Here is a 21,359-nt window from a genome sequence, read left to right as displayed (position 1 = left end):
TTGTTGAGTAGTCTGGCGGGATTGGTAGCGGGGTTGGGGAGTGCGGGCAGGGTTCCGGTGCAGGCTGGGGGAGTCCGGGCGGGGGACGTCGGGGGGAATGGTGAGGCGGTGACGCAGGATGGCGGGTCGGTTTCTGTGCAGACGCAGGCGGGGGGGGAAGCGTTAGGGGATAAGGTGGGTGATGCGGCTCAAGGGGAGGTATACGTTTGTTTTGAAGGGCCGTTGGGGGCGCACTTGAGGCAGGAGGTGCGGGATAGGATTTGGAAAGGGGAATACGTGGAGATTTTTTCGCTTCTCCCGCTGGAGCGTTTTAATCTGGATAGGGAGAGGAAGGATGAGAAGAGGAAAGATGAGGATGAGAAACGGCGGTACAGATTGATACCGCGTACGTTCGGGAATTGGTTGCAGGCGTTTGCAATCTTGGCGAGTGTTATAGGGGAGAAGAATCCGGAGTGTTGCTCGCCATTATTCTGTTACATGGATGCGATAGGGGAAGCTTACCGTGTGTACGGGGGTGTTGGTTGGTTAAGGTATGACGAACAGTTTAGGCAGAGAAAAGCGGTCCGCCCTAATATGCGGTGGGACCATAAGGATATAGGTTTATGGATGAGGGTGACGGCGCCAGGGAGACAGGGGCAGCCCTTTCGGAGTGAGGCGGGGGGGGCTGGGCAGTTTACCTTGGCGTCCGCATCCGCAAAGGGACAGTGTTTTTTGTTTAATGAGGGGGGATGTAAGTTTGGCGCGAAGTGCAGATTCAAGCATGAATGTGCCAGTTGCGGGGGGAATCACGGGGCGAACAGATGTTTTAAGGGGTCAAAGCACAGGGGGGGTGCAGATGGGGCTGGGAAAGGGTCGGACGCCGATGCGGGTGGAAAAGATGGGCCCGTTCCTAGATAGATATCCTAATAGGGAGGTGGCGGAATGGTTGAAAGAAGGTTTTACTGCTGGGTTTGTGATTCCGTCAGATCCTCTGCCGGCGGTTTGGGGGGGTAAGAATTTGCGATCGGCGTTCGAGCATGGTCGTGTGGTGGCGGAGAAATTGGCAGGTGAGGTTCGGTTGGGGAGGATGGATGGGCCGTTTGATACGCCCCCGTTGGCGAATTTGAGAATTTCGCCCTTGGGGGTGGTGCCTAAAAAAGAGCCGAATAAATTTCGGTTGATACACCATCTTTCCTTTCCGAAAGGGGCGTCGGTCAATGATGGCATTGACCCCGATATTTGTTCGGTGGTATATACATCATTTGATGCGGCTGTGGGTTGGGTGAGGAAGTTGGGGCCCGGGACGCTATTGGCAAAAACGGACATTGAGGCTGCGTTTCGCCTGATGCCGGTTAATCCAGATAGCTTGCATTTGTTGGGTTGCTGTTGGGAGGGGAAGTTTTTCGTGGACCGGTGTTTACCTATGGGGTGTTCGGTTTCTTGCGCGTTTTTTGAGAGGTTTAGCTCGTTTTTGGAATGGGTAGTGATGGACGTGGCGGGTTGTTCGTCCATCATTCACTATTTGGACGATTTTTTATGTTTGGGTCCGGCGAGCTCACGGGTGTGTGCGTTGTTGTTAGGTTCGTTGCAGGCAGTTTTTGCATCGTTTGGGGTTCCGTTAGCGGAGGAGAAGACGGTTGGTCCGACGACCGAACTGAGTTTTTTGGGGATCATCATCGATACGGTTAGGATGGAGTGTAGACTCCCTGTGGAAAAAGTTCAGGATTTGCGGGAGACGGTGGCTAGGGCGGGGAGGGATAAGAAGATAAGGTTGAAGGACCTTCAATCGCTGTTGGGGAAGTTGAATTTTGCCTGTCGCATTATGCCGATGGGCAGAATATTTTGTAGACGGTTGGCAGCGGCGACGGCGGGGGTGACGGCTCCGCATCATTTTATTAGGTTAGGGAGAGAGCTGAAGACGGATTTAGAGGTGTGGGATGGGTTTTTGCAGCATTTTAATGGGAGGACGCTAGTCATGCAGGAGGTGATTGATACGTATGATTTTGAGCTTTTTTCGGATGCCGCTGGGGGGGGTGGGTTTCGGGGTGTATTGTCAGGGGAGTTGGTGTGCGGGTAGGTGGCCTGAGTCATGGATAAGCAAGGGCTGGGTGCGGAACTTGGCGTTATTGGAGCTTTTCCCGATAGTGTTAGCAGTGGTGTTGTGGGGTGAGGTTTTTCGGGATAAGAAAATTCGTTTTCATTGTGACAATTTGGGGGTGGTGCAGGCGATCAATTCCCTGACCGCCTCATCCCCTCCTGTAGTGCGTTTGTTGCAGCACATGGTGTTACAATGTTTGTCTAGGAATGTCTGGGTGGTTGCGTCTCATGTCCCGGGGGTGTCTAATTCCATTGCTGATGCTCTTTCTCGTTTGCAGTGGGAGCGGTTCCGGCAGTTGGCACCGGAGGCGGATCGGGAAGGTTTGGTTTGTCCGGCGTCAATGTGGGAGATCTTGGAGGTACTGTAGCGGGACTGTTTAGGGCATCTCTTAGTGATGGAACATGGGCGGCTTATGGGAGGGCTTGGGCTGGTTGGGAGCGTTGGTGTGCAGGCTTGGGGTTGGGAGTCGACGGGGGTGAAGTTCCTTTGTTGTTATTTTTGGGGCAGATGAAGGAGGAAGGGTGGTCGGTTGCGCAGGTTAACAGGTGTATGGCTGGTTTGGCTTTTGGGTTCCAGTTCCGAGGTTTAGCGGATGTGACTAAGACTTTTTTGGTTAAGCGGGTTTTGAGGGGTTGGAGGCGGGGTAGGCGGTACCAGGACAGCAGGAAGCCAATATCGTTCGAGTTATTGTTGGGCATTGGGAGGCAGGTGGAGGTTGTGTGTTCTTCGGCATGGGAACAACGTTTGTTTAAGTTGGCCTTCTCGTTTGCATTTTTTGGTGCGTTTAGGGTGGGCGAATTGGTAGGCAGGAGTGTGAGGTGTTCGGGGGGTTTGTCTGCGGGGGACGTAGAGTTGGGTGGTGACAGGGTCTGGATCAGGTTGCGGGGGTCCAAGACGGATTTGGAAGGCAGGGGTTGTAGGATTACGTTATTTACGGTTCCTGGGTGCGGGTTGTGTCCGGTCTCCACCCTGGGGGATTTTAGAAGGTATGCGGACTTTGTGGGCATGAGGATGGCTCGTTTTTGTCGAGGTACCAATTTGTGGCAGTGTTGAAAAAGTGTCTGTCAGCTTTGGGTTTGGAGTCTGCAAGGTATTCGGGTCATTCATTTAGGATTGGGGCTGCTACTGAGGCAGCTAGGCTGGGGTTGAGTGACGAGCAGATTATGAGATTGGGGAGATGGGAATCGGTTAGGTTCAGGTCGTATGTCAGGCTGGATAGTTTGATGTGAGTGGGGTTGGTGGGTTTGTGATGCTTAATGTGTTTTTTGTTGTTTCAGGTTACTCGACGGCTCTCGTCTGGATCCTGGGCCACTCCTTTGTTTGGTGGGGAGCGCTTAGGGCGGACGTCAGGAAGCAGGGTCGGCAGTTGGGGTTGTCGGAGGAGGTTGCGGTAGTGAGGTGGTTGGGGTTTAGGGGCATGTTATGGGGGGGGGTGTTACGGGAGGTACATAAATTTGCGCGTTTGGATCGTGCCCCAGATGTGTTGGTTGTGCATTGTGGGGGGAATGATTTGGGGGTTACGCCGGTGCGTAACTTGATTCGGGATGTGAAATTTGATTTGTTGAGGATGTGGTCGTTGTTTCCAGGGATAGTGGTGGTATGGTCTGACATTGTGCCTCGTAAGAGATGGCGGGATGCACGGTCGGTCGAGAGGATAAATAAGGCGAGGATTAAAGTGAATAGAGCGATAGGGAAGTTTGTGGCGAAGCATGGTGCAGTGGCTGTGAGGCATAGGGAGTTGGAAAATGGTGTGGGGGAATTCTGGAGAAGGGATGGAGTGCATTTAAATGCGGTGGGCATTGATTTGTGGTCACTAGGGTTGCAGGATGGCATTGAGAGAGCGTTGGGGGTGTGGCGGAACGCGCAAGCTTGAGGGGTGCGGGAGGTCAAGTTGCGCGTTGTTGGCGGTAGGAGGTACTGGAAGCTGGGACTACGGATCGGGATTTGAGGTTGAGAGGGCCCCTTATGGTGGGGGCTGGACTCTCATGGTGGGGCTTACCGGTTCGGTTTGGCGAGGCGTCCACCACCGGGTGTCTCCGAGCTTGTATACTGCGGCTGGAGGCAAGGTGGATTTGCCGTGTGGTTTGTAGGTGGACAATTTGGGGCTTCCAGGACCTCCTTCGTCTGCGGTTATGTTAATATATATGTTATGTATTTATATTAATAATAAATGGCTGCTGTGGCCAATTAAATCCATTTGATGAGTGGTGTGGTTATTTTGGGGGGATAATTGGTGGGTAGACGGGTATGGGAATGGTGGGGCTAAGTGTTGGTGAAGACCCGGAGTATCAACCAATACCTTAATCAAGTTTGGCCGGACTAGGGCGCAGCTAAGGGTAGGCCAGCATGATTAGGTTTGGTTGTAGGGTCTGGGGGGTTAAGGGGTTAAGGTATTTGAATTGAATGGTGGGGTGGGGGGCGTTGCTATAGTGGGAGGAGTTTGGGGGGCTATTTATGGGGGTGTACTGAGGTGAGGGGTGCCATTTTGTAGAAAAGAAAACTCCCACCCACCCTCCCATAGATTTGGAAGTAGTGAGGAGGTGAGATAAGGAGGTGAACGAGCCAGGTTCGTGGATGGAAAGAGGCGTGTTGGTTTGATAACGGGGATATTAATTTTATTGGATATAAGGCAACAGGAGGCGGTTATGTGGGTTGTTTGTTGTGGTGGGGAAAAAAGTATGTCATGGCAGTCGGGGCGGTAGGAGGTACTGGAAGCTGGGACTACGGATCGGGATTTGAGGTTGAGAGGACCCCTTATGGTGGGGGCTGGACTCTCATGGTGGGGCTTATCTGTTCGGTTTGGCGAGGCGTCCACCACCGGGTGTCTCCGAGCTTGTATACTGCGGCTGGAGGCAAGGTGGATTTGCCGTGTGGTTTGTAAGTGGACAATTTGGGGCTTCCAGGACCTCCTTCGTCTGCGGTTATGTTAATATATATGTTATGTATTTATATTAATAATAAATGGCTGCTGTGGCCAATTAAATCCATTTGATGAGTGGTGTGGTTATTTTGGGGGGATAATTGGTGGGTAGACGGGTATGGGAATGGTGGGGCTAAGTGTTGGTGAAGACCCGGAGTATCAACCAATACCTTAATCAAGTATTTCTCCGGGTGTCTATGACCGCTCTTTCTAAAAGGGAAAGAATATGGCGTCTTAATGACACCTTGATATCTGACCCTGCTAATGCTACTAAAATCTCCCAGATTATGTCTGAATTCTTCTCTCTTAATATGGCGGGCGACCCCCCTCCCTCTCCCTCCATTCTGTGGAAACCCATAAAGCAGTAGTTAGAGGAGAACTAATAGCCCTGGGCTCGCATGTTAAAAGACTGCACTCCAAGGCTGTGGACGACCTGTTGTCCCACATAGCAAGTCTAGAATTGACTCATAAGCAAACCCAGGCTCAGGCTGTGGCTGCTGAATTGGTGGAGGCCAGGACGGAACTGAAAAAGCTGTTTAAGGCTAAATCTGCGAAGCTTATATTCCGCTCCAAGTTTAAAGCTTATGCCCATGGGAACAAGGGGAATAAACTGATGTCTGCCATGGCTAAGCAACGTCACGCAGATTCATTTATCCCCGCAATTCTGGACGCAAAAGGTAATAAGCATAAATCGACCCATGACATAGCAAAAGCTTTCAGCGCTTTTTACGCTGATCTTTATAACCTTCCCACCCCAGACCGTCCTGGTTCCACTTCGGTTGAGCAGGCCACAGATGAGTTCCTATCAACTCTACAGCTCCCCTCCATTAGCCCCCTCCAAGCCTCTCAGATAGTCGCCCCTGTGTCAAGAGAAGAGATTGACAAGGTCCTATCCTCCATACCATCAGGTAAGAGTCCAGGTCCAGATGGACTTCCCATATCATATTATAAGACCTTCAGGGACATTTTGACCCCTCATTTTCAGACACTATGTAACTTCCTTCTGTCTGGAGGATCTTTACCCCCTCAGACATTAGAAGCTCACATAACTATAATCCACAAAGAAAACAAAGATCCCCTCCAATGTGGCAGCTACCACCCTATCTCACTGCTAAATGCGGATGTCAAGTGGTGGGCCAAAATATTAGCGCAGCGTATTCAGCTGATCCTGCCGGATCTTGTGGACAGTGAGCAAGTAGGATTTGTGCGGGGCAGACAGGGCTGCGAGAACACGATACGCCTGCTTCATCTTATGGAGTGGGCTAGAAGCTCATCCACGCCTTTGGCCTTGTTGAGCACGGACGCAGAGAAGGCCTTCGACAGGGTTGGATGGCATTATATGTCGTGGGCCCTGTCGAGGTTTGGTTTTCCAGACTCGTTCATATCCGCGATCTTCACTTTGTACTCAGCCCCGTCTGCCAAACTCAAAATAAACGGTACGCTTTCTCCCTCCTTCGCCATCTCTAACGGGACGAGGCAGGGTTGCCCCCTCTCTCCATCTTTATTTGTCTTAGTTATGGAGACTTTGCTCTGTAAGATCCGGCAGGATCCTGCTGTTAGGGGCCTTACCATCAATTCTCAGACCCACTTGACAGCCGCATTTGCTGATGACCTATTAATAATGACGTCTAATCTCGAAACTTCTTTCCCTAGGCTCTTGTTCCTTTTTGAGGAATTTGGTTTTGTTTCAAACTTCAAAATCAACTATAGTAAGTCCATGGCCCTCAATGTCACCTGCCCTGACTCGGTGAAAGAGGCCCTTCAGAAAATTACCCCCTTTCAATGGGCTACAAAAGATATAGTATTTTTAGGAGTACATGTCCCAGCTCAAGCAAAGGACTTGTTTGCTCTTAATTATGCCCCCTTACTCTCATCGGTTAGGAAACACTTACAATCTATCAAACTCCCGTTTATTTCCTGGTGTGGAAGGAGGAGCTACCTCAAGACATTTATAGCCCCTACATTTTTGTACCTACTACAAGTTTTGCCTATTTGGCTGCCGCACTCATTTTTTGTCGACACTCGGCGAGTTTTCTCACTCTTTTTGTGGGGCAACAAACCTGCCAGAATTGCTTATTCTGTGCTGACCAGAGAGAAAAGGTTTGGCGGCTTTGGTCTGCCTGACATGCGCTCCTACTATGCGGCTTATCAACTATTCCGAGGTCTGTCTCTTCTTAATAACTCCTATGATGCGCCATATGTGCATCTAGAGCGCTCTCTGCTTACCACTAAAATGAGACGGATACTCTGGGGTTTATCCCCTTGTTCACCTGGTAGCTCCTCCTTCTTGCCCCTATGGAAGAGCCTATTGGTAGAATGGGCCAGGCAATACAAAGCCAAAGTGCTTACATTTCCTATCCCAGGCACACCACTCTCCTCCTTACAGTTCCACGTTCACCCGGAAGCTAAGACGCCTTCAGGCATCTGGCCTCTCCTGGCTGAAATTCCCATTAGTGAGATCCAGACTCCAGATGGGAACCTAGATTGGACTCCACTGGAGTCCAGTCTTGAATGACCTCAAAATTTAAAATGCCCACTTTCTTCAGGTGTTCGCCCTGCAGAAAGATATTAAATTAATTAAACTTCCACCTTCAACTACCACTAGCTCCCCTTCTTGGTTAGAAAAACGGATTTCAGACACATATAAGATTCCTAAACCGCTGTCTACCATATATAAAGAATTGCTCTCATCCTCCCCTCCTGAGCTACACTTCCTCAATTCTTGGGAAAGGGAGCTCTCTATTCGGCTCTCAGATCCGGAAAGGGCTTTTATCCTCTCACACTCCCATGGCTTTAGTCGCTGTATTAGAATACAAGAGAATTCATATAAGCTACTTACCAGATGGTACAAATCCCCGGAATTTCTACACAAGCTCAACGCAGATATCTCAAGTGAGTGTTGGAGGTGTGGGAAGGATATAGGTTCCCTATCACACATTTGGTGGTATTGTGAGAGGATCAAAGCGTTCTGGTTAAGCATAGAAGCATTGATCAATGAGGTTTGTGCTATGCAGGTCAAACTAGATCCCAAACTGATCTTACTTTGGTGCCCCAATGACTCGCTGTCCCCCTGTAGATCTGATCTTCCCACTATGCTCATCACGGCGGCGAGATTGCTGATACCGCTGCTTTGGAAGAATGCTGAACCTCCTACTATAGTGATGTGGAGAGACAAGGTGGATCAGATTTATAGATTTGAAGAGCTGGCCCATTGGGAATCCTTCACCCGCCTTCGATTTCTTAAAATCTGGTCACCATGGAAAAACTTTAGAAAGTTTACTTGACGGAGTTAGATATCTCTTGATTCCCCCCCCCCCCCAACCACCCCCCCCTTACCATTCCTTTCCTTTCCCGTTGTTCCCTACTGTTATTATTTTGCCATTAATGGTTTTATTTTAGACACCATGTACAGCTTTGATTTGCATTATTTGTCACTTCCATGAAATGCTTGTCATACTGCCTTTCATCAAAGTATGATGGGATGTGATTGTACGGTGTACTTTATTCTTTTAATAAAAATAAATTTGGTTAAGAATATAACTACTATAATACTGCCTCCTATGTACAAGAATATAACTACTATAATACTGCCTCCTATGTACAAGAATATAACTACTATAATACTGCTCCTATGTACAAGAATATAAGTACTATAATACTGCCTCCTATGTACAAGAATATAACTACTATAATACTGCTCCTATGTACAAGAATATAACTACTATAATACTGCCTCCTATGTACAAGAATATAACTACTATAATACTGCTCCTATGTACAAGAATATAACTACTATAATACTACCTCCTATGTACAAGAATATAACTACTATAATACTGCTCCTATGTACAAGAATATAACTACTATAATACTGCTCCTATGTACAAGAATATAACTACTATAATACTGCTCCTATGTACAAGAATATAACTACTATAATACTGCTCTTATGTACAAGAATATAACTACTATAATACTGCTCCTATGTACAAGAATATAACTACTATAATACTGCTCCTATGTACAAGAATATAACTACTATAATACTGCTCCTATGTACAAGAATATAACTACTATAATACTGCTCCTATCTACAAGAATATAACTACTATAATACTGCTCCTATGTACAAGAATATAACTACTATAATACTGCCTCCTATGTACAAGAATATAACTACTATAATACTGCCTCCTATGTACAAGAATATAACTACTATAATACTGCTCCTATGTACAAGAATATAAGTACTATAATACTGCCTCCTATGTACAAGAATATAACTACTATAATACTGCTCCTATGTACAAGAATATAACTACTATAATACTGCCTCCTATGTACAAGAATATAACTACTATAATACTGCTCCTATATACAAGAATATAACTACTATAATACTGCTCCTATGTACAAGAATATAACTACTATAATACTGCCTCCTATGTACAAGAATATAACTACTATAATACTGCTCCTATGTACAAGAATATAACTACTATAATACTGCTCCTATGTACAAGAATATAACTACTATAATACTGCTCCTATGTACAAGAATATAACTACTATAATACTGCTCCTATGTACAAGAATATAACTACTATAATACTGCCTCCTATGTACAAGAATATAACTACTATAATACTGCCTCCTATGTACAAGAATATAACTACTATAATACTGCTCCTATATACAAGAATATAACTACTATAATACTGCTCCTATGTACAAGAATATAACTACAGGGGCGGAGCCGAGCCACGCTGCTGAATGGCCGCACGAGCTTGAGCTCCTCCAGCATTCCGGCTCATTTACCCTATAAAAGCTTATAATTTGCCTGATTATGGGGAAACCTGGCAAAGAAAAGAATAGAAGAAGCTCAGAGTCTACCCCACTGCGCTCCAGACAGCCTGAGATGGAGAAGTTTCTCCGAAAAACGCCGAGAGCTACCGCACAGAAAGGCGCCAATATGGCGGCGTCTATTGCACAGGATTCTGACGCAGGAGAACTATCTGATGCGGGCAGCGGCTCTGATGTTTCAGACAGGAGGCCCAGAGATCCGCCTCTATCGGAGCGGACCCTTCGCCGGGTTCTTGAATCGGCCCTTACACCTATTAAACAAGATTTGGCGGACATCAAAGACGATATGAAGCACTTAGGCCAGAGAGTGGTCACGCTAGAGGGCACGCAAGACGCCATCATGGCCTATGAAGGTAAAGCGTCAGAAGTACTAGCATCTCATAAGGCTTTACTGAATGAGGCCTTCCTGAAACTGGAGGATCAGGAGAACCGGAGTCGCCGGCGCAATATACGCATACGCGGCCTACCTGAGACGATTGCGGCGGAGGCCTTACCGACTGTGGCGCGTGAGCTGTTCTCCACAATGCTTGGGCCAGACAGAGCGGAGGGGATCGTGGTGGAGCGCATACACAGGGCGCTGCGCCCTAGGCCTAAACCACAAGAGCCACCACGTGACGTAATTTGCGGCCTACTGAGCTATGTAGACACCGCAGCCCTCCTAAAAAGGCAACGAGAGATGGAGGTGCTGGAGTACGAAAATGCGCCGATACAGATGTTCCAGGACCTGGCGCCATCCACCTTGGCCAAGCGGCGCTTATTCAAGCCTCTCCTTGATGTTCTCAGGAAGACGTCAACTCCGTTCCGGTGGCTATATCCTTTTGGGCTGGCGGTTTCCAGGAATGGTAAACTGCTCACAGTGAGGTCTCCAGCAGACCTGGAGTCAGTCTGGAGGTCCCTAGATGTCCCTCCGGTGGAGATCCCCTCGTGGCTACCAGCCGACCAAGATGGCCCCCTACCTATCCCGCCGCGTGTGTCTTCTTGGCAAACGGCATCCGCAAGTAAACCAGACCGCCTGGGACGCAACAAGATGGACAGGGCACTCACTTGAGCCCAAACCAAGGTGACTTTAGTTGTTTTCATCTGTTAGCATGAACTGCTGATAGTATGGCCTAACTTACTTTTCTACATGAGGGATGACTGTCTCTTCAGTTCAGTGTTTATTGTTTGCGTAGAAAGTAATGGCCTTTTTTCTGATAGTCCTGTTGTGGGCATATTTTACATATATGGCCTAGAGTTTTTTACAAGAAGACACGCTTTAATCGGGACACTTTTCTGATGTTTCGGAACTCTGCCTCCAAGTAGGTGATTTTTTCTCTCCCCAATTGCAGGGGAATGTCCGGATAGATTCCGGGGCTGGAAGCATTTTATGTTATTGGTCTTCCTTTTTGTAGTAGACCAAGGTGCTTTACTTGCCCCCTCGCCAATCCAATCCTGTCTTGGTTGGTGATAAGTAAACACCTACTTTTTTCTAGATGAATATTTCATCTGAGCTGGTTTTTTGCCAGCCTAACATGTTGATGGTTATCTTTATTAATTTTATTAATTTATTTTGTGTTATATGTTCCCCTTTTCCCTCCTTCCCTCATCCTGCTCATATATGTTATGCTCTCTTAGACATTTTCATGGGTAATATGTACCATTTCTCACTAGTACATATATTGTCATGTCATCAATTGTAGTCGCCTCTCTGAACGCACACGGGCTGAACGAGCCATGCAAAAGGTCTCAAACTATTTCCCTTCTGCTGAGGGATAAGGTCTCGGTAGTCTTCCTCCAAGAGACACATTTTAGAACAAATAAAATCCCCAATCTTCCTCCTAAGAAGTTTGTCCAGTGGTTTCATAGTACACATGACTCGGCTAGTAGGGGAGTAAGTGTGGCTATACATAAAAACCTTCCCTTCAAGCACTCCGCTATTTTAGCGGATCCTGAGGGCAGGTACATTTTTGTAAAGGGGGCAATTGGTGACTCCCCAGTCACACTTGCTAATTTATATGCACCTAATAGAGGCCAAGTTCCATGGCTCGTTCAGACCCTTGTCTTATTAGCATCTTTCTCTGAAGGATTGTTGGTTTTAGGGGGCGACTTCAATGTGGCCCTAGAGCCGGCAGTGGACACCTCAGAAGGTAGACCGTCTGTTTCTTATAGGCTTCTGAAAAGGCTGAAAACCTCCCTGAGGAAATTGAAGGTTCTTGACGTATGGCGTACTTTGAATCCTAATGGCCGAGATTATACATTTTATTCACATGCCAAGATGTCCTTTCACAGGTTAGATTATTTGTTTCTGTCTAACTCACACATACGTAATGTCTCTGGGGCCCGGATTGGTAGTATCACGCTATCAGACCATGCGCCTGTTATTATAAGCTTCTCCCTGTCTGGGCCACAGAAAAAAGAACGCTTGTGGCGTCTAAACGACACCTTGATTTTGGATCCCACTCATGTTTGTAAAATCAGGGCCTCAATCTCCGAATTTTTTGAGCTTAATGACACCCCAGAGTCCCCGCCCTCTCCCTCCATACTATGGGAATCCCATAAGGTAGTAATAAGGGGGGAACTTATAGCATTAGGGGCACATGTGAAGAAGCAGAGGACGCAGGCCTTAGATGGTTTACTTGCAGAAATTTCTCGCCTTGAATCCTCTCACAAGGAGTCACAGGCTAAACGCACCCTGACAGAGCTCACTGAAGCTAGAGTACGCTTAAAAAACCTATTAAATGTAACTTCTGCTAAACTGGTCCTTAGATCACGATTTAAAGCATATGCACATGGGGATAGAGGAAACAGACTGATGTCGGCGATTGCCAAGAAGCAGTTCTCTGACTCCTTTGTCTCCTCTATTAAGGACCCCAAAGGTAAAGTACACAAAACTACTCCAGACATTGCTAAGGCATTCTGCGCCTTTTATGAAGCTTTATACAACCTACCTCCTCCTGAGGGGGCTACTGCTGGGGATCTTTCAGAGGCCACAGATAAGTTTTTGCGGACTCTGGATCTTCCCTCGGTGTCCCCAGTTAAGACATCTCAGCTGACTAGACCCATAACTGACTCCGAGATTCATAAGGTGCTCATGTCCATCCCCTCAGGCAAAAGCCCGGGGCCGGACGGCTTTTCTATTACGTATTACAAGTCCTTTAAGGACGTTTTAATTCCCCGCTTCAGAAACCTGTGCAATTACCTTCTTAATGGAGGCTCCCTGGCTCCACACTCCTTATTGGCGCACATCACGGTCCTACATAAGGAGAAAAAAGATCCGACATGCTGCAGTAACTATAGGCCGATCTCCTTGCTTAATAATGATGTAAAGTGGTGGGCAAAGATCTTGGCCACTAGGCTTCAGGATGTTCTACCTGACATTGTGCATGAAGAACAAGTGGGCTTTGTCCATGGCAGACAGGGGTCGGAAAATACTGTACGGCTTCTACATCTTGTAAATTGGGCTAAAAGATCCTCCAAGCCCTTGGTGTTGGTGAGCACCGATGCGGAAAAGGCCTTCGACAGGGTCAGCTGGCATTTTATGTCGCGGACCCTGTCGAGGTTTGGCCTCCCGGACCAATTCATTACAGCTATTCATACTCTATATTCGGCCCCCTCTGCCAGGGTCAAAGTCAACGGCACATTGTCACCGCCATTTTGCATCACTAATGGGACGAGGCAAGGGTGCCCCCTCTCTCCTGCACTATTTATTTTAGTGATGGAGACACTCTTATGTAGAATCAGAGCAGACCCGGATATCAAAGGCCTTCAGGTGGGTTCTGGCACACATGTTACTGCAGCATTCGCGGATGATCTTTTAGTCATGACCTCTAACCCCAAAGAGGCTTTGCCCAAGCTTCTGAACATATTTGAAGACTTTGGGTTTGTATCCAATTTTAAAATTAACTACGGGAAATCCATGGCACTTAATATTTCCTGCCCACAGGCTGTAATTAATGCTCTTAAGCGTGCAACGCCATTCACATGGGCTTCCAGAGACATTGCGTATTTGGGGACCCATATTTCGGCTAATGTTCAAGATTTGGCATCCCTTAACTATATGCCGCTCCTGAAAACTGTTCGCACTCATCTACAAAACTTGAAACTTCCGTTTGTCTCCTGGGTAGGGAGAAAGAACTATGTTAAGACCTTTATTCTACCCAAGTTTCTGTATTTGCTACAAGCACTCCCTATTTGGTTGCCAAACTCATATTTTACTGAAATACGGAGAGTGTTCACACGCTTCCTGTGGAACGGCAAATCTCCGCGTATCGCTTATTCTGTTCTCACAAGGGATAGGAAATTTGGAGGTTTTGGGATGCCAGATGTGAAGTTATATTATAATGCTGTACAGCTCTGTAGAGGTGTAGCTATTATGTCTCGACAATCAAACTCCCTTTGCTCCCGTCTTGAGAATGTACTATTTACGAACCAAGAGCTACTTACCTTGTGGGGTATTAGGCCTATTTCGGCCAATCACTACTACTCCTCTCCGATTTGGAAAGGTATGTTGGTTGAGTGGTCCAAAATGGTTCAGTCTCGCATTTTTAATTTCCCCAATCCTGGCATGCCACTTAACTTACTACAAAGCCATATTCACCCCTCAGTGTTAAACCCCTCCGGGATTTGGTCTAAGCTCGCCGACATTCATCTGCGGGATGTCCTTCTTCCGGATGGCAGTTTGAATTGGGATTCAGTGGTGGACCTTCCTGAGGTTAAAGCTGCACCTTTTTTCCACTTAGCAAATTTTAAAAGGGACACTAAAAAATGTATTGGACCTTTTGCAAGCAATAGTTCCCCTTCTTGGCTTGAAAAGAAGGTCTTAGCTACCAAGCCTCCCCTTAGACCATTATCTCAGATGTATAAAGAAATACTTTCCTCATTACCCCCGGAGCTAAATTATGTGACTTCCTGGGAACGGGAGCTCTCCCTGTCCCTTACGGAGCCAGAGAAGGCGTTCATCCTGGCTCATTCACATGGCTTCAGTCGATGTGTTAGGATCCAGGAGAATTCCTTTAAGCTTCTCAGTAGGTGGTACAAGACACCTGAGTTCTTGCATAAACTAAATCCAGAGGTCCCTGAATTGTGCTGGAGGTGTGGCATAGGTACTGGGTCTCTGTCGCATATTTGGTGGCTTTGTCACAAGATTCAACCGTTTTGGAAGTCAATTGAGACATTGGTTAACCAAATATGCAACACTAAGATAACAATAGATGCTAAGCTAGTGCTATTATGGTGCCCTAACGGATCTCTTACTCCCTCTAAACATGATCTCCCGACGATGCTGCTTACAGCGGCTAAGTTACTCATCCCCTTTCTGTGGAAGAATGACTCCCCACCGACTCTCCATATGTGGTCTGACAAGGTGGACCAGATTTACCGCTTCGAGGAGCTAGCGCATTGGGAGACTAACTCTCGTGCTCGCTTCTTAAAATTGTGGTCCCCATGGAAAGCTCATAGAAACTTTATATGATAGAGCAGAAGTTATCTTACTTCCTTGTTTCCCTTCCTACCTCCCCTCCCTCCTGGCTGTCCCTTCCCTCTTCCTTCTTTTTCCCCCTTTTTTTTTCTTTTTTCTTTAACATGTGTTACTAATTATGGCAAGATTATCTGTATTGTTTACACCTGACGTGTATGCTTGATGACCATGTGAAACCTTATTGTTGCCATTGTAATGTCATGTACGGGTCTTGGCCCTGATCTTTTGCTTTCTTTCAATAAAAAGAAATATGGTTAAGAATATAACTACTATAATACTGCCTCCTATATACAAGAATATAACTACTATAATACTGCTCCTATGTACAAGAATATAACTACTATAATACTGCTCCTATGTACAAGAATATAACTACTATAATACTGCTCCTATGTACAAGAATATAACTACTATAATACTGCTCCTATGTACAAGAATATAACTACTATAATACTGCTCCTATGTACAAGAATATAACTACTATAATACTGCTCCTATGTACAAGAATATAACTACTATAATACTGCTCCTATGTACAAGAATATAACTACTATAATACTGCTCCTATGTACAAGAATATAACTACTATAATACTGCTCCTATCTACAAGAATATAACTACTATAATACTGCTCCTATGTACATGAATATAACTACTATAATACTGCTCCTATGTACAAGTATATAACTACTATAATACTGCTCCTATATACAAGAATATAACTACTATAATACTGCTCCTATGTATAAGAATATAACTACTATAATACTGCTCCTATGTACAGGAATATAACTACTATAATACTGCTTCTATGTACAAGAATATAACTACTATAATACTGCTCCTATGTACAAGAATATAACTACTATAATACTGCTCCTATGTACAAGAATATAACTACTATAATACTGCTCCTATGTACAAGAATATAACTACTATAATACTGCTCCTATATACAAGAATATAACTACTATAATACTGCTCCTATGTACAAGAATATAACTACTATAATACTGCTCCTATGTACAAGAATATAACTACTATAATACTGCCTCCTATGTACAAGAATATAACTACTATAATACTGCTCCTATGTACAAGAAGATAACTACTATAATACTGCACCTCTGTACAAGAATATAACTACTATAATACTGCCTCCTATGTACAAGAATATAACTACTATAATACTGCTCCTATGTACAAGAATATAACCACTATAATACTGCTCCTATGTACAAGAATATAACTACTATAATACTACCTCCTATGTACAAGAATATAACTACTATAATACTGCTCCTCTGTACAAGAATATAACTACTATAATACTGCTCCTATGTACAAGAATATAACTACTATAGTACTGCTCTTATGTACAGGAATATAACTACTATAATACTGCTCCTATGTACAAGACTATAACTACTATAATACTGCTCCTATGTACAAGACTATAACTACTATAATACTGCTCCTATGTACAAGAATATAACTACTATAATACTGCCTCCTATGTACAAGAATATAACTACTATAATACTGCTCCTATGTACTGGAATATAACTACTATAATACTGCCTCCTATGTACAAGAATATAACTACTATAATACTGCCTCCTATGTACAAGAATATAACTACTATAATACTGCTCCTATGTACAAGAATATAACTACTATAATACTGCCTCCTATGTACAAGAATATAACTACTATAATACTGCTCCTATGTACAAGAATATAACTACTATAATACTGCTCCTATGTACAAGAAAATAGCAACTATAGCCTTAGTAAATGTCGTACAAGTGATTATATTCTGTATCTATTTCTTCCGTCTGATCAGTTATTTCTTATTGTCTTTTCAGAGGCTCATATTGTAAATGTTACGCTGAAGATTGAAAATTGGAACCTCACAGAATCTCTGATGAACCCCAACTCTACAGAACATGCAGACTTTATTCAGAAGTTTATTTTGGAGGTACAGTTTGCTCCTTGTATTGTTCCTACACGGTACTTTATATAATCAGTGGCTTCAACATTTTGGCTCAATAGCTCCCTCTAGTGGAAGCTGCATTCCTCCCGTTAGAAAAGTAGAGCACCGCTGGACTGTGTGATAATGCGAATCCTTTTTATGTGACTTTTTAGGTAAAGAATTCCTTGTCTAATGAAATTCCTACAGGGCGGGTGATGGTGGAGGTTGAGTCACTGAGCGCGGGCAGCATCATCGTCCATTTCCGAGTCATTGTCAATGACTCTGATGACCCGGTCAATATCACAGCGGAGTCCTTCTCCGCCTTCAGTGAGCAGTTTGAAGTTAACCCAGAATCTATTGTTGTCACAGGTAAACATACGTAACATGCATACATAACATATATACCCACATTACATACACACACATTAGATAAATACACATATTACATATATACGCATTAGGCTACTTTCACACTTTGTTGGATCCGTCATGGATTAGCAAAAACGCTTCCGTTACTGATAACACAGCCATCTGAATCCGTTATGAACGGATCCGGTTGTATTATCTTTAACATGGCCAAGACGGATCCGTCATGAACTCCATTGTAAGTCAATAAGGGACGGATCCGTTTTCTATTGTGTCAGAGAAAACGGATTGATCCCCATTGACTTACATTGTGTGTCAGGACGGATCTGTCTTGCTCCGCATCCCAGGACGGACAGCAAAACGCTGCAGGCAGCTTATTCTGTCCACGATGGGAACGCAACTAAACAGAATGCATTCTGGTGACTCCTTTTTGCTCAGTTCAGTTTTGTCCCCATTGACAATGAATGTTTTCTCCCCACCGCTACCCGATGACGGATCTCAATAGCGGAAAGGGAAAGCGCAAATGTGAAAGTAGCCTAACATATACACACATTGCATACATACATACATAACATACTGAAACATATATATTATTATATATACATATATAAGATACATATACACATAACATACACTTATTTAAATTATATATTTATATGATAACTAATCCTTTATTATTAAGGATGAATGCATGTCTTTATGTATTTATTTAATTATATTATTTAATATTTATATATATTTATGTCTAATAATTATATATTTAGACATTTAATAACTCATATCGGCATGCCCAACCCACCCCCATCCCTTCTGCTAAACGAAATACTATTTGAATGGTTAATGACTTATATAATATTTTGTCGTTAATAATATATAAAAAGTATACTCACAAATATATATATATATACATAAATTATTTACAATTCAAAACCAAATATGTTATTATAATGACAAATTATTCTTTATATTTACATTATTCACTAATTAACCCCTTAAGGACCGGGCACATCTTCACCTTAAGGACCAGGCCATTTTTTGCAAATCTGACCAGTGTCACTTTATGTGGTGATAACTTTAAAACCCTTTGACTTATCCAGACCATTCGGAGATTGTTTTTTCGTCACATATTGTACTTCATGACACTGGTAAAATGGAGACAAAAAAATTAATTTTTATTTATAAAAAAATACCAAATTTGCCAAAAAGTTTCAATTTCTCTACTTCTATAATACATATTAATACCTACAAAAATTGTTATTACTTTACATTTCCCATATGTCTACTTCATGTTAGGATCTTTTTGGGAATGACATTTTATTTTTGGGGGACGTTACAAGGCTTAGAAGTAAATCTTGAAATTTCTCATAAATTTTCAAAAACCAACTTTTTAAGGACCAGTTCAGGTCTGAAGTCACTTTGTGAGGCTTACATAATAGAAACCACCCAAAAATGACCCCATTCTAGAAACTACACCTCTCAAGGTATTCAAAACTGATTTTACAAACGTCGTTAACCCTTTAGGTGTTCCACAAGAATTAATGGAAAATAGAGATACAATTTCACTTTTTTGGCATATTTTCCATTTTAATATTTTTTTTCCAGTTACAAAGCAAGGGTTAACAGCCAAACAAAACTCAATATTTATGACCCTGATTCTGTAGTTTACAGAAACACCCCATATGTGGTCGTAAACTGCTGTACGGGCACACGGCAGGGCGCAGAAGGAAAGAAATGCCATACGGTTTTTGGAAGGCAGATTTTGCTGGACTGGTTTTTTTGACACCATGTCCCATTTGAAGCCCCCCTGATGCACCCCTAGAGTAGAAACTCCAAAAAAGTGACCCCATCTAAGAAACTACACCCCTCAAGGTATTCAAAACTGATTTTACAAACGTCGTTAACCCTTTAGGTGTTCCACAAGAGTTATTGGCAAATGGAGATGAAATTTCTAAATTTAAATTTTTTGGCTAATTTTCCATTTTACTCAATTTTTTCCAGTAACAAAGCAAGGGTTAACAGCCAAACAAAACTCATTATTTATGACCCTGATTCTGTAGTTTACAGAAACACCCCATATGTGGTCGTAAACTGCTGTACGGGCACACGGCAGGGCGCAGAAGGAAAGAAATGCCATACGGTTTTTGGAAGGCAGATTTTGCTGGACTGGTTTTTTTGACACCATGTCCCATTTGAAGCCCCCCTGATGCACCCCTAGAGTAGAAACTCCAAAAAAGTGACCCCATCTAAGAAACTACACCCCTCAAGGTATTCAAAACTGATTTTACAAACGTCGTTAACCCTTTAGGTGTTCCACAAGAGTTATTGGCAAATGGAGATGAAATTTCTAAATTTAAATTTTTTGGCTAATTTTCCATTTTACTCAATTTTTTCCAGTAACAAAGCAAGGGTTAACAGCCAAACAAAACTCATTATTTATGGCCCTGATTCTGTAGTTTACAGAAACACCCCATATGTGGTCGTAAACTGCTGTACGGGCACACGGCAGGGCGCAGAAGGAAAGGAATGCCATACGGTTTTTGGAAGGTAGATTTTGCTGGACTGTTTTTTTTGACACCATGTCCCATTTGAAGCCCCCCTGATGCCCCCCTGGAGTAGAAACTCCAAAAAAGTGACCCCATTTTAGAAACTACGGGATAGGGTGGAAGTTTTGTTGGTACTAGTTTAGGGTACATATGATTTTTGGTTGCTCTATATTACACTTTTTGTGAGGCAAGGTAACAAGAAATAGCTGTTTTGGCACAGTTTTTTTTTTGTTATTTACAACATTCATCTGACAGGTTAGATCATGTGGTATTTTTATAGAGCAGGTTGTCACGGACACGGCGATACCTAATATGTATGACTTTTTGATCGCTTGCTATTACATTTTTTGTGATGTAAGGTGACAAAAAATGGTTTATTTAGCACAGTTTTTATTTTTTATTTTTTACGGTGTTCATCTGAGGGGTTAGGTCACGAGATATTTTTATAGAGCCAGTCGATACGGACGCGGCGATACCTAATATGTATACTTTTTTTTTTATTTATGTAAGTTTTACACAATGAGAAAATCATGTTTTAGTGTTTTCATAGTCTAAGAGACATAGTTTTTTCAGTTTTTTGGCGATTGTCTCAGGTAGGCTCTCATTTTTTGCGGGTTGAGGTGACGGTTAGATTGGTGCTATTTTGGTGGGCGTACGCCTTTTTGATCGCTTGCTGTTGTACTTTTTGTGATGTAAGGTGACAAAAAAATTATTTATTTAGCACAGTTTTTATTTTTTATTTTTTACGGTGTTCATCTGAGGGGTTAGGTCATGTGATATGTTTATAGAGCTGGTCGATACGGACGCGACAATACCTAATATGTCTATATGTCTTTTCCCTTTTTTTTTTTACAATTCTTTTTTACTTTATTTTTAGAAAAGGACGCATTTTTTTTTTTTTTTACTTGAAACTTTTAATTTTTTTTGTAAAACTTTAATTTTATAAACTTTTTTTTTTCCACTTTATTATTTGTCCCACTCTGGGACTTCAACATTACAGGGTCTGATCCCTGTTTTAATGCAGCACGATACATCTGTACTGTGCTGTATGGAACTGCTAGTGTCTTACACTGTAAGACGCTAACAGTTGCCTAGGAGACCCAGCCTGGGGGCTGGGCCTCTTAGGCCTCCGTACATGCCAGGCCCCAAGCCTTGGAATG

The 21,359-nt window shown here is 43.7% G+C and overlaps 1 protein-coding gene across 1 annotated transcript in view; it reads left to right on the top strand.

Annotated features, from left to right (window-relative positions):
• The window catches only part of UMODL1 (uromodulin like 1), a 91,652-nt gene that overhangs the window by 45,196 nt on the left and 25,097 nt on the right, over window positions 1–21,359 (top strand). Inside the window, exons 8-9 of the mRNA XM_040422078.1 lie at window positions 17,184–17,296; window positions 17,464–17,659. Coding sequence (XP_040278012.1) covers window positions 17,184–17,296; window positions 17,464–17,659 — 309 coding nt within the window. The remainder of the gene's footprint in view (window positions 1–17,183; window positions 17,297–17,463; window positions 17,660–21,359) is intronic.

Source organism: Bufo bufo, chromosome 3 (assembly GCF_905171765.1).
Source record: "Bufo bufo chromosome 3, aBufBuf1.1, whole genome shotgun sequence".
In the NCBI taxonomy this organism is placed as follows: Eukaryota; Metazoa; Chordata; class Amphibia; order Anura; family Bufonidae; genus Bufo; species Bufo bufo.
The sequence above is the reverse complement of the archived record's forward strand: the minus strand, read 5'-3'. Positions and strand labels throughout refer to the sequence as shown.